General features: G+C 50.7%; 1 protein-coding gene across 1 annotated transcript in view; it reads left to right on the top strand.

The window, feature by feature from the left end:
• Positions 1–17746, top strand: part of dnah10 (dynein axonemal heavy chain 10) — a 41739-nt gene extending 23993 nt beyond the window's left edge. Inside the window, exons 43-78 of the mRNA XM_056591644.1 lie at positions 320–439; positions 724–869; positions 1145–1297; positions 1692–1952; positions 2228–2400; positions 2490–2583; positions 2965–3132; positions 3296–3484; positions 3885–4056; positions 4746–4949; positions 5039–5119; positions 5224–5421; positions 5637–5798; positions 5894–6068; positions 6364–6545; positions 6955–7091; positions 7414–7631; positions 8935–9156; positions 9409–9556; positions 9668–9947; positions 10276–10505; positions 10947–11220; positions 11380–11484; positions 11691–11845; positions 12336–12490; positions 12793–12976; positions 13198–13398; positions 13612–13821; positions 13986–14081; positions 14253–14424; positions 14509–14640; positions 15064–15275; positions 15920–16087; positions 16539–16719; positions 16905–17050; positions 17322–17746. Of these exons, the coding sequence (XP_056447619.1) occupies positions 320–439; positions 724–869; positions 1145–1297; positions 1692–1952; positions 2228–2400; positions 2490–2583; positions 2965–3132; positions 3296–3484; positions 3885–4056; positions 4746–4949; positions 5039–5119; positions 5224–5421; positions 5637–5798; positions 5894–6068; positions 6364–6545; positions 6955–7091; positions 7414–7631; positions 8935–9156; positions 9409–9556; positions 9668–9947; positions 10276–10505; positions 10947–11220; positions 11380–11484; positions 11691–11845; positions 12336–12490; positions 12793–12976; positions 13198–13398; positions 13612–13821; positions 13986–14081; positions 14253–14424; positions 14509–14640; positions 15064–15275; positions 15920–16087; positions 16539–16719; positions 16905–17050; positions 17322–17468 (6251 nt within the window). The 3' untranslated portion in view covers positions 17469–17746. The remainder of the gene's footprint in view (positions 1–319; positions 440–723; positions 870–1144; positions 1298–1691; positions 1953–2227; positions 2401–2489; positions 2584–2964; positions 3133–3295; positions 3485–3884; positions 4057–4745; positions 4950–5038; positions 5120–5223; positions 5422–5636; positions 5799–5893; positions 6069–6363; positions 6546–6954; positions 7092–7413; positions 7632–8934; positions 9157–9408; positions 9557–9667; positions 9948–10275; positions 10506–10946; positions 11221–11379; positions 11485–11690; positions 11846–12335; positions 12491–12792; positions 12977–13197; positions 13399–13611; positions 13822–13985; positions 14082–14252; positions 14425–14508; positions 14641–15063; positions 15276–15919; positions 16088–16538; positions 16720–16904; positions 17051–17321) is intronic.
• The last annotated feature ends 2466 nt before the right edge of the window (positions 17747–20212 follow it).

Below are 20212 nucleotides of genomic sequence, written 5' to 3'. Positions count from 1 at the left end.
CAGGGTCTCTCTCTGCAGGCTACCTACCTACCCTGTTTTGAGCGCGTTATAAAGCAGGGTCTCTCTGCAAGCTACGTCCCTCCCCTGTTAGAGTGTGTAATAAACCAGGGTCTCTCACTGCAGATTACCTCCCTACCCTGTTAGATTGTGTCATAAAGCAGGGTCTCTCTCTGCAGATTACCTCCCTACCCTGTTAGAGTGTGTAATAAACCAAGGTCTCTCTCTGCAGATTACCTCCCTACCCTGTTAGAGTGTGTTATAAATCCAACCGTGTTTGACTTTCATGGAGCGCGTTATAAAGCAGAGTCTCTCTCTGCAGGCTATCTCCCCACCCTGTTTGACTTCCACTTCGATGGAGCACAGCAGAAGTGGGTTCCCTGGAGCTCCCTGGTCGGCAGTTACGTCCACGACCCCGATGTCAAGTTCATCCATGTTTTAGGTATGGCTCAGATACTTAAGTTAACTTGATATGTCATCGTCTCAATGTGGTGTATTACTCTGGTCAAAATAACCTGGACCTCATTTTGTTTTGCTTTATTTGGACTATTATCTACTACCTATATTTCAAGGTCCCTTCTGTTTCCTGTTCCCACTGGGATTTAAAGGTTTTCAGAGCCTCTTATATGGCATAGGGTTATGGTGGTGGTACCACCTGTTGAATGGCGATACTGATTGATTACTTATTGATTTGACTGTTCTGTTGAACCTCCATCTCCCCTCAAGTGCCCACTGTGGACACCACCCGGGCCGGCTGGCTGTTGGAGCAGATGGTGAAGATCAAGAGACCGGTGGTTCTAGTGGGGGAGTCTGGCACCTCCAAGACAGCTACCACACTGAACTTCCTGAAGAGCCTCAGTGTGGAGACCACGGTGAGTCGAGACCCTAACGCGTCCGGTCCCGCGTTAGGGTTTTAAAGGCCTACCCTGACACTGCTGTGTGTCTAACGCCACGCACTAGGGTTTTAAAGGCCTATTTGACCCCACCGTGAGTTCCCCTTTAAAGGGAGTTGTAGTGGGCCTTTGGATGACTTATTGTTGTCTTTTGTAAAGTCAAGGTCATGTTTTTAATTAATCAGATTCATTAGAGTCCCAGTGCATCGCAAGCCTGTGGTGGTTAGCGCTCTGTTGTTGGCTCTTATCTCCAGACGACCCTCGTCATCAACTTGTCATCGAGGACCACCTCGATGGACCTGCAGAGGAACCTGGAGGCCAATGTGGAGAAGAGGACCAAGGAGACGTACGGACCTCCTGTGGGAAAAAGGTTGCTGGTCTTCATCGATGACCTGAACATGCCGAGGGTAACGCTGCTCACAGCTCTCTCTCTCACCGAGCACCTCCCTTGCTCATAGAGCAACTCTCTTGCTCAAAGAGCACCACATTGTGAATCAGCACAGCATCATCGCCCATCTGGGATCAATAAAGTATTATCTTATTTTATTACAAAATACTTTCAATGGGAGATTCTAATGTCAAAACTAATTTAAATCACAAAGCTTTTGTCATTTAAATTAGTCTGCTCAGTGTTTCTTCCCAAAGGAAAGATCCCAAAGCCCTTAAACCGACCCTGTGCTGAATACAATCAACTGGAACTGCTGATTGGTCTCTTTAGTCTAACAAGACAGTGTTATTTGAGGTGATGTCCAGTCAACGTTAACTAGAAAGCGCTGTACGGTGTTGTTGATTGGTCGGCAGGTTGACGAATACGGCACCCAGCAGCCTATCGCCCTGCTGAAGCTGCTGCTGGACCGGGGGGGCATGTACGACCGCGGCAAGGAGCTGAACTGTAAGCTGCTGAAGGACCTGGGCTTCATCGCCGCCATGGGCGAGGCGGGAGGGGGGCGCAACGAGGTGGACCCGCGCTTCCTGTCCCTCTTCAGCGTCTTCAACATCCCCTTCCCCCAGGAGGAGGCGCTGCACCTCATCTACGCCTCCATCCTCAGGGGTCACACCAAGGTCAGCAGCACACCTTAGGGGTCACACAAAGGTCAGCCACACACCTCAGGGGTCACACCAAGGTCAGCAGTACACCTCAGAGGTCACACCAAGGTCAGCAGCACACCTCAGAGGTCACACCAAGGTCAGCACCTTCTGCTCTCCAGTCTATGGGGGGCATACAGATACATGCACTGTTTTGGATGAAATTGTCAATCAGTAGACCCTTTAAATTCGGAATACTTTCCTGTTTTGCTACGTTCTATCAACTAATACGTTCTAATTTTTTTTATCAGCCCTTTGATGCGAACATCCAGAACGTTTGTGACAAGGTGACCTTCTGCACCCTGGAGCTGTACAAGGCCATCATCAAAGACCTCCCACCCACGCCCTCAAAGTTCCACTACATCTTCAACCTCAGGGACCTGTCCCGTGTCTACAACGGCCTCACGCTCACCAACGCTGAGAGGTGGGAGGAGGGCACTTCCTGAACCCTTCCTGTTCCTCTTGTTTGTGACATTTCACATGTTGCTCACATCCAACCTTGTTTCCGGACAGGATTTTGACCGTCACCCAATTTGTGCGCGTTTGGAGAAACGAGTGCCTGCGTGTCTTCCATGATAGACTCATCAATGAAAAGGACAAAAGCTTGGTAATGAGTGGATTATATTCTGGTTTGTATTGAGTATAAATCAGTTATCATTCTTGTTATTATATTGTCACAGATAATTGTTACATCTGTAGGCAAGATCTGAGAGTTGAAGAGAGAGCTGAAAAGTCAACATTAAATGGTAAACATCCAAAACAACATCCCCTCCCTCTCCCCTCGTTGAGAAGGGCCACTAGCTGACAGATGGCCGCGGTATTTCTACCAGATTACACTCAAATGATCGCTCTCAAGTCGTACCTGCAGCACCTCTAATCGTTATGTATTGAATAAAACACAATGTTTTAGTTTTCTCTCAGCCTTCCTCCGTCGGTCTATTCTAAGACTTACTATTCTAAAAATGTGTCTGTTGTGTTTCACCCGCAGGTCCAAGGCCATTTGAAGAACCTAATTGAAGAGCATTTCAAATCGGACCTCGAGGCCGCCATGAGAGACCCCATCCTGTTTGGAGACTACAGGACGGCCCTCAACGAGAGCGAGCCCAGGGTGTACGAAGACATCCAGGACTACGATGCCGCTAAGGCCCTCTTCCAGGTCAGTCCGGCCCGCGGCCCACCTGCTGTGTCTGTGTGTCAGGTGTATGAGGACAGCGAGGGTTAGTCACTACACATGAGAACCAATAGTCCTAATAGCGGTCCGGTACGGTCGTGATACCACTGGTGACTGAAGGCTCTTATTTGTGTGTCCTCTCCGGCAGGAGATCCTTGAGGAGTACAACGAGGCCAAGTCAAGGATGAACCTGGTTCTGTTTGACGACGCCCTGGAGCATCTGACCCGGGTGCACCGCATCATCCGTATGGACCGCGGCCACGCCCTGCTGGTGGGGGTGGGGGGCTCGGGGAAACAGTCGCTCACCAAGCTAGCTGCCTTCACTGCCGGATGCGAGGTTTGTTCAATACATGTGGGCCATTTCCAAGCAAGAAAACACAAGAGGAGGAAAACACCTTAGAAACAAGAACAGAGGACGAAACATCACACCAAACGTAGATTAGTATACAAAGTCCCCGTAACACAAGCAGACCGGGATATAGGTGCTAAAGCTCAACCTCAGAATCATAAGTTTGAAGGTCGCAGACTCTTTCCTTCTACTGAAGTGCATTATTTTAACCAACGTTTCGGCAAAAGCCTTTCCAGGGTCAAAGTTCAGACGCAGCAAAGGAGGAGGAGTGTGAAACCTTCTTTCTTATTTGGTCTGTTGGGTGTGGGTTTATTCTCTAAATATAAACCAAACTAATTAAAGATAAGGATTTGAAAACGATAATAATCCTGATCCCGCTCCTCCCCAGGTGTTTGAGATCACTCTGAGCCGAGGCTACGCTGAGGCCAACCTCCGCGAGGACCTGAAGATCCTCTACCTGAAGCTGGCCATCGACAACAAGAAGACCGTCTTCCTGTTCACCGACGCCCACGTGGCCGAGGAGGGCTTCCTTGAGCTGATCAACAACATGCTGACCTCTGGTGAGTCTCATCACACTCTAGATGGCCCTTAATCTGGATCAACAACATGCTGACCTCTGATGGGTCAGACTCTAGATGGTCCTTAATCTAGATCAACAACATGCTGACCGCCGGTGAGTCAGACTCTAGATGGTCCTTAATCTAGATTAACAACATGCTGACCTCCGGTGAGTCAGACTCTAGATGGTTCTTAATCTAGATCAACAACATGCTGACCCGTGATGGGTCAGACTCGAGATGGTCCTTAATCTAGATCAACAACATGCTGACCCGTGATGGGTCGGACTCGAGATGGTCCTTAATCTAGATCAACAACATGCTGACCCGTGATGGGTCAGACTCGAGATGGTCCTTAATCTAGAAGATCAACAACATGCTGACCCGTGATGGGTCAGACTCGAGATGGTCCTTAATCTAGATCAACAACATGCTGACCCGTGATGGGTCAGACTCGAGATGGTCCTTCAAGGGCAGATTGGCTGAAGTCTGGGTGAACAGGATGGTATTTTCTTTCATATTTGTTTCGACCAATCATGTTTCTGGATGCGGGAGAGGAGACTAGGTTTAACTCCAGCACTTTCAGTGTTTTACGCTATAACATAGTAGGTCTGGTGGTCTTTATTCTATCTGCTGGGACCGTCTAGCGGCTGGATGAGGAGCTGTCTCTTGTGTCTTGCCCCCCCCTGCAGGCATCGTACCTGCTCTGTTTCCCGATGACGAGAAGGAGGCGCTCCTCAACCAGCTCCGGGACGAGGCCCTGAAGAACGGCGCCGGGCCGTCCAAGGAGAGCCTGTGGCAGTACTTTGTCAACAAAAGTGCCGACAACCTGCACATCGTCCTGGGGATGTCCCCCGTGGGGGAGACGCTGCGCACACGCTGCAGGAACTTCCCCGGTAAATCAGCAAACATGGCCTGCGGCTCTTTGTCTTTTCTCGTGTTTCACCTTCTGACCTGCCTGCCCTTCCTAACTGCCCTGCCTCAGGCCTGGTAAACAACACCGGGATAGACTGGTTCCTGCCATGGCCGCCGCAGGCCTTACACGCAGTGGCTTACTCCTTCCTGGGTCCGTAGGCGAATCTTAACATCTTTAAAAAGCAAAAAGACTTAAACAGCATTTCTATTTAGGAATGCTTAATCTTTGTGATACTGTGTCCTTGACTCTCACAGGAGAAAACCCCATGGTCCCGGAGTCCCACTCGGAGGCAGTGATCGCCCACGTGCGCATGGTTCACGAGTCTGTGGGAGAATACAGCAAGATGTTCCTGCAGAAGCTCCGGCGCAGCAACTACGTCACTCCAAAGAACTACTTGGACTTCATCAGCACCTACGTCAAGCTGCTGGAGGACAAGGACAACTTCATCCTTGGTGAGAAGAAGTTAAAACTCTTTAGTCAGGTCAAAATGAAATGGATTGGATCACAACATCAAGGTATTGGGGACGGGTGTTGAGGTGCTAATTGCTAGTAATGACACACAGATAAATGAGGCTTTCTCAACCTCAGAGGACTTCACCAATAGAACATGGGTTGGGTTTTATGTTGTGCGTGCGTTAGTTCAGTGGTCTGTCTCTTCATGTCTCAGCTCAGTGCAAGCGTCTGGAAGGAGGTCTGGATAAGCTGGAGGAGGCGAGCGGTCAGCTCGCTGAACTCAACACCAAGCTGGCCGAGCAGAAGGTGGTCCTGGCCGAGAAGTCCATCGCCTGTGAGACGCTGCTGCAGGAGATCTCCACCAACACCGCCGTGGGTTAGTAGGTCACACGTCTGTCTACTAGAATGAATGATTCATCACTTCAGCTAAACACCTACATAGTGACGAGTGGAGTCCCATCGTCTCTCCAGCCGAGGAGAAAAAGGTGCTGGCGGAGGACAAGGCCAAAGAGATTGAGGAGCAGAACAAGGTGATCGCCGTGGAGAAGAAGGACGCTGAGAGCTCCCTGGCCGAGGCGCTTCCGGCCCTGGCGGCGGCCCGCGGTGCCCTGCAGGACCTGGACAAGTCAGACGTCACTGAGATCAGGTGCTGATCCGCCTGACGCCATCACTGAGATCAGATGCTGCTCTGCCCTGACGCCTAACACTGTTGGTCTTATAACCACAGTCTACAAGGCCAGCCCTGTTAGTCTACAGTAACCGCAGATCCACCAAGCGATGGAGTAAAGCCAGACTGCGGTTAAGCCGATGTCTCCAGACGTGTATTTCTAGAAAAAATAAGCTGAATGTAATATGTTGTTTGATACAGGAGTCCAGCATGTGCAACAACAGCACATCTGTCTCATCGTTGTTCTCCCTGGCCTTCCCTCTGTGTTGGTCAGATCCTTCGCCAAGCCCCCCAAACAAGTGCAGGTGATCTGCGAGTGTATCCTGGTGATGAGAGGCCACAAGGAGATCAGCTGGAAGGCCGCCAAGGGCATGATGTCAGAGGCCAACTTCCTCCGCTCGCTGATGGAGATGGACTGTGATGCCATCAACTTCAACCAGGTTAAGACCGTCAGAGGTACTTTGGCTCCATGAACAACACACCTTCAAGGCTTATGCAGTGTCTTTGTTACGTGATGTGATAATAAATATGATGATAGACTGGGGCAACATCTAAGATGGATGATCCTATCAGAGGATCAGTGCAGTGGGGTTTTCAGTGTCCTCCAAAGGCTTACTTTCCATGCAGGGACCAGCTGGGTTGTATTTTGGTTAGAATGCTATTCCTATCCACCCCATATCCAACACAATCAAATACAACTTTTGATAAGATAAAGAAATAATGTGATACATTGTACCAATGGAAGCTAACAAGGAATTAATTTAGTCAATTTCAAAATCTAATCTAAATCAAAAGCCCATCTTATTTTATTGTTCATAGTATTTTAGTGCTCTGATGTCCGTTTCTTGTTGCTCCCACCGGTCAGGTTTCCTCAAACACCTCAACACCACCTTTGAAGAGATGCAGGCCATCAGCCGGGCGGGGTCGGGGATGCTCAAGTTTGTGGAGGCTGTGATGGGCTACTGCGACGTCAGTAAGGAGATAAAGCCCAAAAGAGAGAAGGTAATCAATGATTTATTATCCATTAGGACCCTCGTGTGGACTCCTACCATCACATGGTAGAGGGTAACAGGCAATTTCAGGATGACCGGAACACTACGTTTTAGCTGCTTTAAGCTGTTTTGGGAAATCCATCTTGCATGTCAATCACAGGAGTGTGAAATGCGGGAGTGTGTGCCGGGGTGAGGGAGGGGACGAGTGTTGGGGTTTATTTTCCAAACCTTGCCTTCTTCTGCACTTATCTGTCTTTTGAACATGGTGGAATGTGTGCTATGAGCTGCCAGGCAGAAGTACACGATAACATACGTCCTCATCGGGCGGTCAGGTGGCTCGTCTGGAGAGGAACTTCTTCCAGAGCAAGCGGGAGCTGGAGCGCATCCAGAAGGAGCTGGTGGAGCTGCAGAGGGAGCTGGGGGCGCTGGGGGACCGCTACGACTCGGCCATGGGAGAGAAGCAGCTGCTGCAGGAGGAGGCTGAGATCATGGAGAGGAGGCTGATCGCTGCTGATAAACTCATCTCTGGCCTGGGCTCCGAGAACAAGCGGTGAGGGAGGGGGACCCGGCACACGACACGGCACCACCCAGCCCACACAACGACACCACCCAGCCCACACAGCACCACCCAGCCCACACAGCACCACCCAGCCCACACAACACCACCCAGCCCACACAACACCACCCAGCCCACACAACGACACCACCCAGCCCACACAGCACCACCCAGCCCACACAACGACACCACCCAGCCCACACAGCACCACCCAGCCCACACAGCACCACCCAGCCCACACAACACCACTAACATCCGGCCCACACACCACCACCACCACCACCACCCAGCCCACACAGCACCACCCAGCCCACACAGCACCACCCAGCCCACACAACACCACTAACATCCGGCCCACACACCACCACCACCACCACCACCACCACCCAGCCCACACACTGGGTCTGGGTCTAATCCCCTTTACCTTCTGGATCTAAACCCCTTTACCTTCTGGGTCCAAACCCCTTTACCTTCTGGGTCCAAACCCCTTTACCTTCTGGGTCCAAACCCATTTACCTCCTGGGTCTAAACCCCCTTTACCTCCTGGGTCTAAACCCCCTTTACCTCCTGGGTCTAAACCCCCTTTACCACCTGGGTCTAAACCCCTTTCCCTTCTGGGTCTAAACCCCTTCACCTCCTGGGTCAAAACCCCCTTTACCACCTGGGTCTAAACCCTGGGTCAAAACCCCCTTTACCACCTGGGTCTAAACCCCTTTACCACCTGGGTCTAAACCCCTTTACCTCCTGGGTCTAAACCCCTTTACCACCTGGGTCTAAACCCCCTTTACCACCTGGGTCTAAACCCCTTTACCTCCTGGGTCTAAACCCCTTTACCACCTGGGTCTAAACCCCTTTACCTCCTGGGTCTAAACCCCTTTACCACCTGGGTCTAAACCCCCTTTACCACCTGGGTCTAAACCCCTTTCCCTTCTGGGTCTAAACCCCCTTTACCACCTGGGTCTAAACCCCTTTACCTCCTGGGTCTAAACCCCTTTACCACCTGGGTCTAAACCCCCTTTACCACCTGGGTCTAAACCCCTTTCCCTTCTGGGTCTAAACCCCTTTACCTCCTGGGTCAAAACCCCCTTTACCACCTGAGTCTAAACCCCTTTACCACCTGGGTCTAAACCCCTTTACCACCTGGGTCTAAACCCCCTTTACCACCTGAGTCTAAACCCCTTTACCACCTGGGTCTAAACCCCTTCACCTCCTGGGTCTAAACCCCTTTCCCTCCTGGATCTAAACCCCTTTACCACCTGGGTCTAAACCCCCTTTCCCTCCTGGATCTCGGCTGCAGCTGGAGCGTGGACCTGGTGGAGCTGAAGCAGCGGCGGGTGCGTCTCCTCGGAGACTGCCTCATCGGCGCCGCCTTCCTGAGCTACGAGGGAGCCTTCAGCTGGGACTTCAGGAACCAGATGGTGTACGAGGTCTGGGAGGAGGACGTGCGGGAGAGAGGCATCCCCCTCAGCCAGCCCTTCAGGGTTGAGGTGCTGCTCACCGATGAGGTGGAGATCAGCAGGTGAGGAACCCACATTCCTACAGCTCTGTCCTCAGCTCTGTTTTTTGGTAGAAGCTCCTAGGGTTCAGCAGGATGTCCTGGGAGAGACGGCCCAGAGCCTCATGGCTGGATGATGACAGATATGATATATATATATATATATATATATACATTATCTACCACCATGAAGACTTCAGAAGTATTTCGGCTGAGGCTTCCCCACATGGTGTTGATTTGAAACCTTTAAAGAGTGCCTGCTTGGTGTCCCTGCAGGTGGGGGTCTGAAGGCCTGCCTCCAGACGAGCTGTCGGTCCAGAACGGCATCCTGACCACCAGGGCCAGCCGCTTCCCCATGTGCATCGACCCCCAGCAGCAGGCGCTTAACTGGATCAAGAAGAAGGAGGAGAAGAACAACCTCAAGGCATTGTTCTTTAGTATTTTACAGCAACTCTTTAGCCCCTTTCCATTTTATCCTACCCACAGAGTGAGAAATTACAAAATGTTGAAAGTGATTTTTGGTCCTTTGCGGCAGATCTCCTCCTTCAACGACCCAGACTTCCTGAAGCAGCTGGAGATGGCCATCAAGTACGGCTTCCCCTTCCTGTTCCAGGGCGTGGACGAGTACATCGACCCCGTCATCGACAACGTCCTGGAGAAGAACGTGAAGGGCGCCGAGGGGAGGCAGGTCATCGTGCTTGGAGACAAGGAGGTGGACTATGACCCCAACTTCAGGCTCTACCTCAACACCAAGCTGTCCAACCCCAAGTTCTCCCCGTCCGTGTTCGGGAAAGCCATGGTCATTAACTATACAGGTGAGTGGCAGATGTTCCTTATGAAGGCCCCGTTCCGCTCCAACCTCCAGCGACCCTGATATAGAAATAAATGGAAAGGAAATTCTTCATCTTCATGGATGACATTTTATGGGTTGGATCCAATATTTCTGCTAAAAGAAAAACGTGCAAATGTTTTAAGTATCAATATTAAAAGTCGTCTTGAACCCCAGTGAGAGATCTGTATGGTTTACGGCTACTTGATGTTGCCCTCAACCCCTCGGTTAGGGGTGGATCCTCAGAGGTGGGGCTTGTGAGGTCCTTAAGTGTATGGGATGAACCCTGACCCCCAGTGTGTTTGGTCTCCCAGTGACCCTGAAAGGCCTAGAGGACCAGCTGCTGAGCGTGATCGTGGGCTTTGAGAGGAAGGAGCTTGAGGAGCAGCGGGAGCGGCTGATCCTAGAGACCAGTGACAACAAGAAGCTGCTGAAGGAGCTGGAGGACTCCTTGCTGCGAGAGCTGGCCACCTCCAGCGGCAACATGCTGGACAACACGGAGCTGCTGAGCACCCTGGAGGAGACCAAGTCCAAGGCCAGCGAGGTCAGTCCCATGGGGATCTCCTCTGACCCTGGGCAGAGGTTATCCATACTGTTGCACTCCTAAATCCATCCTAGATCTAGACTGTCAAAGTTCACCAGTGAAAGAGCTTCAGCTTGTAACAGCGCAGCAAATACACTTTCCTATATGACAGACACACTACATGGATGGGGCTGACAAGTTGTCCTCAAAATGGAACGGATTGCTCAAGTCATACTATTCTGTGACTCAAATGGAATATTTCTTATAAAAAGTGTGCTGCCCTACAGCATAGAACAAATAACAATAAATCAGATTTTTAATATTTCTAATAACCAAACATTACTCAACAACTCTTAGCTGTTCAAATAATTTCCCTGTTAATATGAAAAAAAGTAATATGAAGCAGGCCGTAGTTTGTTGGTGTGGACAACCGAGCTTTTTGCGCATTGCGTTTCTCCGTAGGTGTTTGAGAAACTAAAGCTAGCTCAGAAGACGTCTGTAGACATCGACAAGCTGCGCGACGGCTACCGTCCTGCGGCCAAGTGCGGCGCCATCTTGTTCTTTGTGCTGGCGGAGATGGCGGTTGTCAACAGCATGTACCAGTACTCTCTGGCCGCCTACCTGGACGTCTTCAATCTCTCGCTGCGCAAATCCATGCCCGACTCCATCTTGCCCAAGAGGCTGAAGAACATGATGGACACCCTGACGCACAACGTCTACAACTACGGCTGTACGGGTAAGAGAGACACACAGGACATCAAAGAGACAAAGCAGTCGGAGGGTTGCTGGTTCATGGGCCTTGTCTTGTAGTCCCCCTCCCCCCTTTGAGTGGTCTTGAAAAGCATTCCCAGCATATTAGATGTTATTATGTAACACCATAATACTTCGTCCACAGGGCTTTTTGAAAGACACAAGCTGCTCTTCTCCTTCAACATGACGGTGAAGACGGAGCAGGCCGAGGGCCGGGCCCCGCAGGAGGAGCTGCACTTCTTCCTGAAGGGTCAGAGACACATACTGCAGATATCCATATCCAGAGCATGTGTTGTTGTCTGTTTGGTTGGTCAGCAGGATCCATTCATTTCGTCATTTCCTCATCAACCGTTGCCTTAAAACGTGTGTAAAGCAATCGTGAGACTACAGGAAGTAAACAACCGTTGCCAGGAAAAAGTTGCTTCCACTCAAGTTCCCCAAACTCCCTGTCTACAGGCAACCTGTCCCTGGAGAAAAGCCAGCGTCAGAAGCCTTGCCCCTGGCTTCCAGACCAGGGCTGGGAGGACATCGTGAGGCTGGCAGAGCTCTTCCCTGAGCAGTTTGGCTCTCTGCCCGATGACGTGGAGCAGCACCCGGGCCAATGGGAGGCGGTGAGTCAGCTCTTTAGTTAGTGAAGGAAATCATCTGAAGAAAGCTTTGACCACTTGGCTCAGGAGGTAGGCAGGTGGGATGATGCACCTCTAAGGTTGCTGGTTTAATACTCCTGCTGCAGCGTGTTGTAAATGCATGTGTCCCTGGTACAACAATGAGAGGTTTGGCCAACATTTTTTATTTGCAGAATATTTCAGTTATAGGATGTGATTTTATCGATACCATTTTAAAATAAATATCGATCAGCATTTCCTACAGCTATGTCCAGGTTATTTGAAGCAGTATTTGAACACTGCACATTTGATCCACTATGAACAGTGTTTGAGGTAGGTGTGATCCTCTGATGGTGTGATCCTCTGATGGTGTGATCCTCTGATCCGCTGATGGTCTGATCCTCTGATCCTCTGATGGTCTGATCCTCTGATCCGCTGATGGTCTGATCCTCTGATCCTCTGATGGTGTGATCCTCTTATGGTCTGATCCCCTCAGTGGTACGACCTGGATGGCCCGGAGCAGTCCGCTCTCCCCCTGAAGTACCAGGAGAACCTGACGCCCTTCCAGAGGCTGCTGCTGCTGCGCTGCTTCCGGCTGGACCGAGTATACCGGGCAGTAAGCGACTATGTCAGCACCACCATGGGCACCAGGTAATGACACAGAGACATCTAGAAGCATACCTCCACCTAACTGCAGAGACGTTGACTATCAGTTTGTGACATCTGAACAGGTGGAATGTGCATTTATGTTACTCTTGATCCAAGCTGATCAATCCAAAGAGCACCACAGCAGGGTTTGTGGTTGTGGTTTGTATCAATCAGAAATCGCCTTATAGCGTTGTTTTTATTATGGCTGGATAACGATCCAGAGTGTTTGGTTTAAAGAATGTTCAATTACACTACCTCATTAGAGCAAGTATAGACAATATTCTGTTCTTTCTGTGACCGCCCAGGTACGTGCAGCCTCCGGTGATAAGCTTCGATGCCATCTATGAGCAGAGCAGCCCCAACTCCCCCATCGTGTTTATCCTGAGCCCTGGTTCCGACCCCGCCAGCGACCTCATGAAGCTGGCCGAGAGGTCGGGCTTCGGGGGGAACCGCCTCAAGTTCCTGGCCATGGGTCAGGGCCAGGAGAAGGTCAGAGTTCAGCACCTTTCTCCATCTCATGAATTCAATCAATGAAAATTACAAGCTACACAGTCATGAAACCATGCCAATTTGAATTCTTGAATGCTTTTTTACGTCAAATTGACACAAGGTGGTCCAAACAATATTGCCCCTTTCAAAACAACATTAAATCAATGAACTGAAGGCTGAGATACAGACTGAGCTGCTCTTCTCAAACCCCCGTGCTGTAGGTGGCGCTGCAGCTGCTGGAGACGGCCGTGTCCCGGGGCCAGTGGCTGATGCTGCAGAACTGCCACCTGCTGGTCCGGTGGCTGAGGCAGCTGGAGAAATCTCTAGAGAGGATCACCAAGCCCCACCCGGACTACCGCCTCTGGCTCACCACAGACCCCATCCAGGACTTCCCCATCGGCATCCTGCAAAAAGCCCTCAAGGTCAGTAGTGGTGTGGACAAGGTCACAGCCACAGCATTGGGTTTAAAGAGAGCCAAAGGCTGCATTTAACATATAGGAAACCCCAACTTGCCCAGGGGAAGGACCTGTGAGACACAGCGAGGAGTTGGCCTCCACAGGGCACCTGCCTTTACGCATTTGGAAAGACTGAGAGAGGGGAATATTATCGTCAGCGTATCGTTGATTGATCCATAGGTGGTGACGGAGCCACCCAACGGGCTGAAGCTCAACATGAGGGCCACCTACTTCAAGATCTCCCACGAGACGCTCATGTCTTGCCAGCACCCGGCCTACCGCAGCCTGGTCTACGTGCTCGCCTTTTTCCACGCCGTGGTGCAAGAGCGCCGCAAGTACGGCAAGATTGGCTGGAACGTGCCGTACGACTTCAACGAGTCTGACTTCCAGGTGAGCTCCGGCCTTCCTAGTCAAAGAAAGCCCCAGGATTGTAGCTCGCTCTCAAGGCCTTGCACTTTTCCTACTTCTCCAATCGTCATCGGCCTCTTTGGTCTTTGGATGTTTGTCGGTTTCTGTATAAGTTCATGTTTTCCATGATGTTGTTCGTATTCCAGGTGTGTATGGAGATCCTGGATACGTATCTAACTAAAGCCCACAACCAAGGAGATGCAGAGATCCCCTGGGAAAGCCTGAAGTACCTAATTGGAGAGGTTAGACTCAATGGACAACCGTAGTGTTTAGGCTTACTGGCTAGCTGTTCAAATTTTCCATATAAATTACTTACTGGCTAACTTGGATAAAGTCAGAGTGCTAACACCCGGCTGGCCCTTTGTCGATGCGAGTTGACCCCTGCATTTACCCTGAGCTGCTGCATCTCCTAGGTGATGTACGGAGGCCGCGCCATCGACAGCTTCGACCGCAGGATCCTCAATGTCTACATGGACGAGTACCTAGGAGATTTCATCTTCGACGTCTTCCAACCCTTCCACCTCTTCCACAATCGGGATGCAGACTACAAGATCCCTCCCCAGGGGCTCAAAGATACATACGTTGGTCAGTAACCCTGGTTAGAAAGATGTGAACACCAGAGGATGACTTTCATGTGTTGACACTCTGCTCTTTCTCTTAATTCCCCAGGAGAGATCGAGTCCCTGCCGTTGGCCAACACCCCCGAGGTGTTTGGGCTGCACCCCAATGCGGAGATAGGATACTACACTCAGGCAGCCAGAGACATGTGGACCCACCTCATAGAGCTGCAGCCTCAGACAGGTAACACCCTCCATCTCATAGAGTTACAGCCCCACTTCAGTCTGATAGAGCTACAGCTCCCTCCATCTCATAGAGCTAAAGCCCCCTCTCAGTCCCATAGAGCTACAGACCCAGACAGGTAGAACCCCTCCATCTTATAGAGCTACAGCCCCTCTCATTGTCATAGAGCTACAGCCCCCCCTCCATCTCATAGAGCTGCAGCCCCAAACAGGTTACACCCCGCCTAATAGAGCTGCAGCCCCAGACAACTAACACCCACCCCCTACCTCATAGAGCTACAAATCTGTCAGAAGCTTTGACCTATGTGATGAATTCCATAACCCGGTCTGGATGATATACAGGCTGTATGGATTGTGATTACGGATGTATCTGCACATCCAGTCCCACATCCATACAATGATTTGAGTTTGTGGTTGGCGCCAGGGGACACTGGAGGAGGCATGAGCAGAGACGAGTACATCAGCCAGGTGGCCCAGGACATCCAGAACAAGCTGCCCGCCGTGTTCCAGCTGGACGTGCTCCGGAAGAGGCTGGGCCTGGACATGTCGCCCACCTCCGTGGTCCTGCTGCAGGAGCTGGAGCGCTTCAACAAGCTGCTGGTCCGCATGGGCCTCTCGCTGGCCGAGCTGCAGAGGGTGAGTCTAGTGCAGAGGGTGGGTCTAGTACAGAGGGTGGGTCTAGTGCAGAGGGTGGGTCTAGTACAGGGGGTGAGTCATCTATCCCTGATGTCAGTGATAGAGCGAAGTCACCGATGTCAGTGATAGAGCTAAGTCACCGATGTCAGTGATAGAGCTAAGTCACTGATGTCAGTGATGGAGCTAAGTCACCGATGTCAATGATAGAGCTAAGTCACTGATGTCAGTGATGGAGCTAAGTCACCGATGTCAATGATAGAGCTAAGTCACCGATGTCAGTGATGGAGCTAAGTCACCGATATCAGTGATAGAGCTAAGTCACTGATGTCAGTGATAGCGCTATGCTTCTGATGTCAGTGAAAGAGCTAAGTCACTGATGTGAATAATAACTAAAATAACGATTGCCATCCATCAAGCACTTCCATCAATCATCCCTGATGCCTGTTTATGGCGGTTGTCATGGTGTTGCAGGATGTTTATTCATAAAAATGAGTCAGGATGTCCTTTACAAACTATTCAGGACATGAGCAGGAAGCCTATTTCCTGCTTCATCTTGATCTCAAACCCTGTGATATTTCTACACGGGTCGCGATGTAGAGGTGAGTGTGGTCCTCACCAGTCAGTCTCACGGCTGCGTCTTGCAGGCGCTGGCCGGCGAGGTGGGCATGAGCAGCGAGCTGGACCAGGTGGCCCGGGCCCTGTTCAACGGGAACATCCCAGACATCTGGAGGAAGCTGGCGCCCGACACCCTGAAGTCCCTGGGGAACTGGATGCTGCACTTCAACCGGCGCTACTCGCAGTACAGCAGCTGGGTAAGAGCAGCTACACCAGTACTGCTACACCAGTACAGCAGCTGGGTAAGAGCAGCTACACCTGTAGAGCTGCTGGATAAGAACAGCCACTCCAGTACAGCTGCTGGGTAAGAACAGCTACTCCTGTACAGCTGCTGGAGCACAGAGTTTCACCAGTTGGGGAACGGTTGGCCTTTGTTTCCTCACTGATTCAGCTAAGGTGAAAAACACTAAATGTAATATTTACATGTGGCTTTTCTTCTCTAAGTATTATTATTAGAACTACTAGAATTATAACTATTTTAAAGACGAATAAGCCTTGTGCGAGGTGAAGTAGTGAAGAGTCCTTTTCAAGCAGATCTGTGTGTGGAGGGACAAAGGCCAAAGTTACGAAGCCTTCAGCTGGGATATACGACGCAGAGAGAACGTGGGTTATGTGTGTGTCGTCAATACGGTTCTCTTTGTGTTCCAGGTGGAAGAGGGAGAACCCAACGTGATGTGGCTGTCTGGACTCCATATCCCAGAATCCTACCTGACCGCTCTGGTCCAGGCCACGTGCAGGAAGAACGGCTGGCCTCTGGACCGCTCCACGCTCTACACCCAGGTCACACAGTACCGCAGTGAGGAGGAGGTCAACGAGAGACCAGGACAAGGTGAGGTCTCCCACTCAGACCACTGACCCAGTACTACTGATGTCTGTTAGCGACGCCCTCACAGACACTCTCAGCCCTGGAGACTAGGACACATTCAGTGGACGGCCCGCCAAGCACTCTCTCTATTGGCTCTGTACGGGCTGTACGCCTTGTGCTGAGTGTGTGTGTGTGTGTGTGTTTTCCAGGGTGCTTTGTGTCTGGCCTGTATCTGGAAGGGGCCGACTGGGACGTGGATGAGGGCTGCCTGGTCAGGAGTAAGGCAAAGGTGCTGGTGGTCCAGCTGCCCGTCCTCAAGGTCATCCCCATCGAGGACCATCGTCTGTCTCTGCGGGTAAGCACCGCTCAACCAGTATCACTGTTACAGCACCCGGCAGGCAACCAACCCAGGTTAGGAGGCCCCAGTGGACCTGCTAGTGGGCAAGCTCCACCCTGTGTGTGTGTGTGTGTGTGTGTGTGTGTGTGTGTGTGTGTGTGTGTGTGTGTGTGTGTGTGTGTGTGTGTGTGTGTGTGTGTGTGTGTGTGTGTGTGTGTGTGTGTGTGTGTGTGTGTGTGTGTGTTCATCCCTCATGTGAGCACTAGATGACCCCCTTTGTGGCCCTCAGAACACGCTGCGGACCCCGGTCTACACCACGTCCATGCGGAGGAACGCCATGGGGGTGGGGCTGGTGTTTGAGGCGGACCTGTCTACCACCAAACACATCTCCCACTGGGTGCTGCAGGGCGTGTGTCTCTGCCTCAACTCAGACTGAAGGCACACACGCACACGCACACACACCTGTACAATTGTTTAATCCGTATGCTTGCAAAAAGCGTGTTTAAGAATATTTAATGTACATCTTTGGTAAAAGTGGTTATTTATTGGGAGTGAGGTTAAAACTATACAACATGTCGCTAGATGGCAGCACTGCATTGTTTTTAGAAGCTTTGGCACTTGCAATGTTTTCGTTACGTTTTAGAAGATTCGTCAGGGCCCCAGAGTCAACAGTTTAATAAAATAAATCAAGTAACCCTTTATTAATGGTTTGAGCTTCTGAAATATATCTCTCATCGACCTTGTTTGGAAGATTTGTGCTCAAATGTGCTCAATCAGCTGCCACATAACATCTCAGTCAGCCCAGAGTGATGATGGTTCATAAGAACAGCACGCCGTTCCCTGGTCTCCTCCTCGGAAGTGATAAGAGACCAGAGACCATAGGAGAACCGGGACCTCAGCACCTGATCCTCACTGGACAAATAAAGCCTGGAGTAGGAGGAGGAGGAGGAGGAGGACAGGAGAGAGGAGAGGGAAAGCAGGAGGGAGGAGTGGGACACTATGATCAGGCCCGATAGGTGTAGACCCATCAACAGATAAAGGTGTAGGTGTAGGCCCATCAGCAGATAAAGGTGTAGGTGTAGGCCCATCAACAGATAAAGGTGTAGGTGTAGGCCCATCAGCAGATAAAGGTGTAGGTGTAGGCCCATCAGCAGATAAAGGTGTAGGTGTAGGCCCATCAGCAGATAAAGGTGTAGGTGTAGGCCCATCAGCAGATAAAGGTGTAGGTGTAGGCCCATCAGCAGATAAAGGTGTATGTGTAGGCCCATCAACAGATAAAGGTGTAGGTGGAGGTGTAGGCCCATCACCAGATAGAGGTGTAGGTGTAGGCCTATCACCAGATGTAGGTGGAGGCCCATCACCAGAATACTGTATCTTGTGTATTTTTATGTACTGGTCATTTGTGTTTTGATGGTTTTTCCATCACCAACTGTTATCTTAGTCTGTCTTGTTGTTGGTGTGTTTGTTAATACCTGGCTGCATCCTAATCTCCCCTATTGGGATAATTAAATTTGACTTGACTTGAGAATAAGGTAGGCCCCGAGCAGGCCTAGCTAATGCCCTGAAACCAGTCCCTGTGTCACTGACACATTGGGTGGGATCTGGAAGACAGCAGGCCGTGGCATGGGCGTAGGATCTACTTGAGATGGATGTCCTGGCCTCTTTTAAAATAAGATATTATATTGACATAAATTGTCAATCTCTGCTGCATTTGCTACAAATTCAAAACGTCTTTCCAAATGACCACGGACATGACTTCATACATGCTTACATTGGGTTTTCTAAATGTATAAATACACATATAGTACGTGGGCCAAAAAAAAGAGTCACATTTGACTTGTCTCTCCTGTCTGACATGAACTGGTGGATTCTAACTCATACCTGAAGGTATGTAAATGGTATAGGGACATGTCCTGTTACAGGCTGTCCCTTAAATAACACATCCTGTTACAGGCTGTCCCTTAAATAACACGTCCTGTTAAAGGCTGTCCCTTAAATGACACGTCCTGTTAAAGGCTGTCCCTTAAAATACACGTCCTGTTAGAGGCTGTCCCTTAAATGACACATCCTGTTAAAGGCTGTCCATTAAAATTTAAGGGCCAGCCTTCAACAGGACGGGTTATTTAAGGCTTGAATAATACGTCCTGTTATAGGCTGTCCCTTAACAATAGGCGCGCTCCGACTGAGGGACTTCTTGGAAAGCAGTTCAGTGTTTTGGCTACGCCCACTCACTTAGTTCCCCTCAACGTCCCTTCCCATACAGGAACCTTTGTAGCGGCTACCCAACGCTCAAAACAGACCGACGCAACAAGGCGGTAACAGAGAAAGGGTGGCTGTGTTAAGAAATGTACATCAGCTAATGCAATGCAATGTCTTAGACAAGGGCAAATGGTAATGCTGTTTTTCTGTAATGTTAAAGTGTGTTTACGATTGAAAATTTTAAAACTTCCCCACATGCATACTTCACTACAATACATACTTGATGTTATATCTAAAGTCGATAGTTGGGAGCGACACAGAAGGCCCCTACCCCGAGGCAGGTACTACCTGGGCTGCTAACTACCTAGCCCACAGGGTGAACACCTAGCCCAGGGGGTGAACACCTAGCCCAGGGGGTGAACACCTAGCCCACAGGGTGAACACCTAGCCCAGGGGCTGAACACCTAGCCCAGGGGCTGAACACCTAGCCCAGGGGTTGAACACCTAGCCCAGGGGGTGAACACCTAGCCCAGGGGGTGAACACCTAGCCCAGGGGGTGAACACCTAGCCCAGGGGGTGAACAGCCCTGCAGCAGCAGCAGCCCATGACCACAGGTCTAAATTCTGCCGGCTCCCCTGAGCCAGGTGGTTTTGGATCAGGACCCAGCCCTGAGCTTCTTACTTCTGGCTCTACTGTAGCCTCACAGGTGCCTTGGACGCCCTGACCTCCTCACTTGTTACCCTGGGTAGTCTAGTGTCCAGAGGGCTCTAGCAGACCAGTTCCCGTCCCCACCGGACCCAGAGGGAACGGGCTGGCCTGGGACAGCATGCTGCCATCATAACTCGTTACAGTACATTTTACTTGGATAACGGGTGTGAGCCCTATCTTGAAAATCCATCTTTCGTGACATTCATGTAGGCCTACATAGTCTTAGAGAAAAGCACAATCCGATTCTAGCATGTATTAGGTTGTGCATTATTT

This window comes from Gadus chalcogrammus, chromosome 6, assembly GCF_026213295.1.
Source record: "Gadus chalcogrammus isolate NIFS_2021 chromosome 6, NIFS_Gcha_1.0, whole genome shotgun sequence".
NCBI lineage: Eukaryota > Metazoa > Chordata > Actinopteri > Gadiformes > Gadidae > Gadus > Gadus chalcogrammus.
Note: the sequence above shows the minus strand (reverse complement) of the source record. Positions and strands in the feature narration are given on the sequence as shown.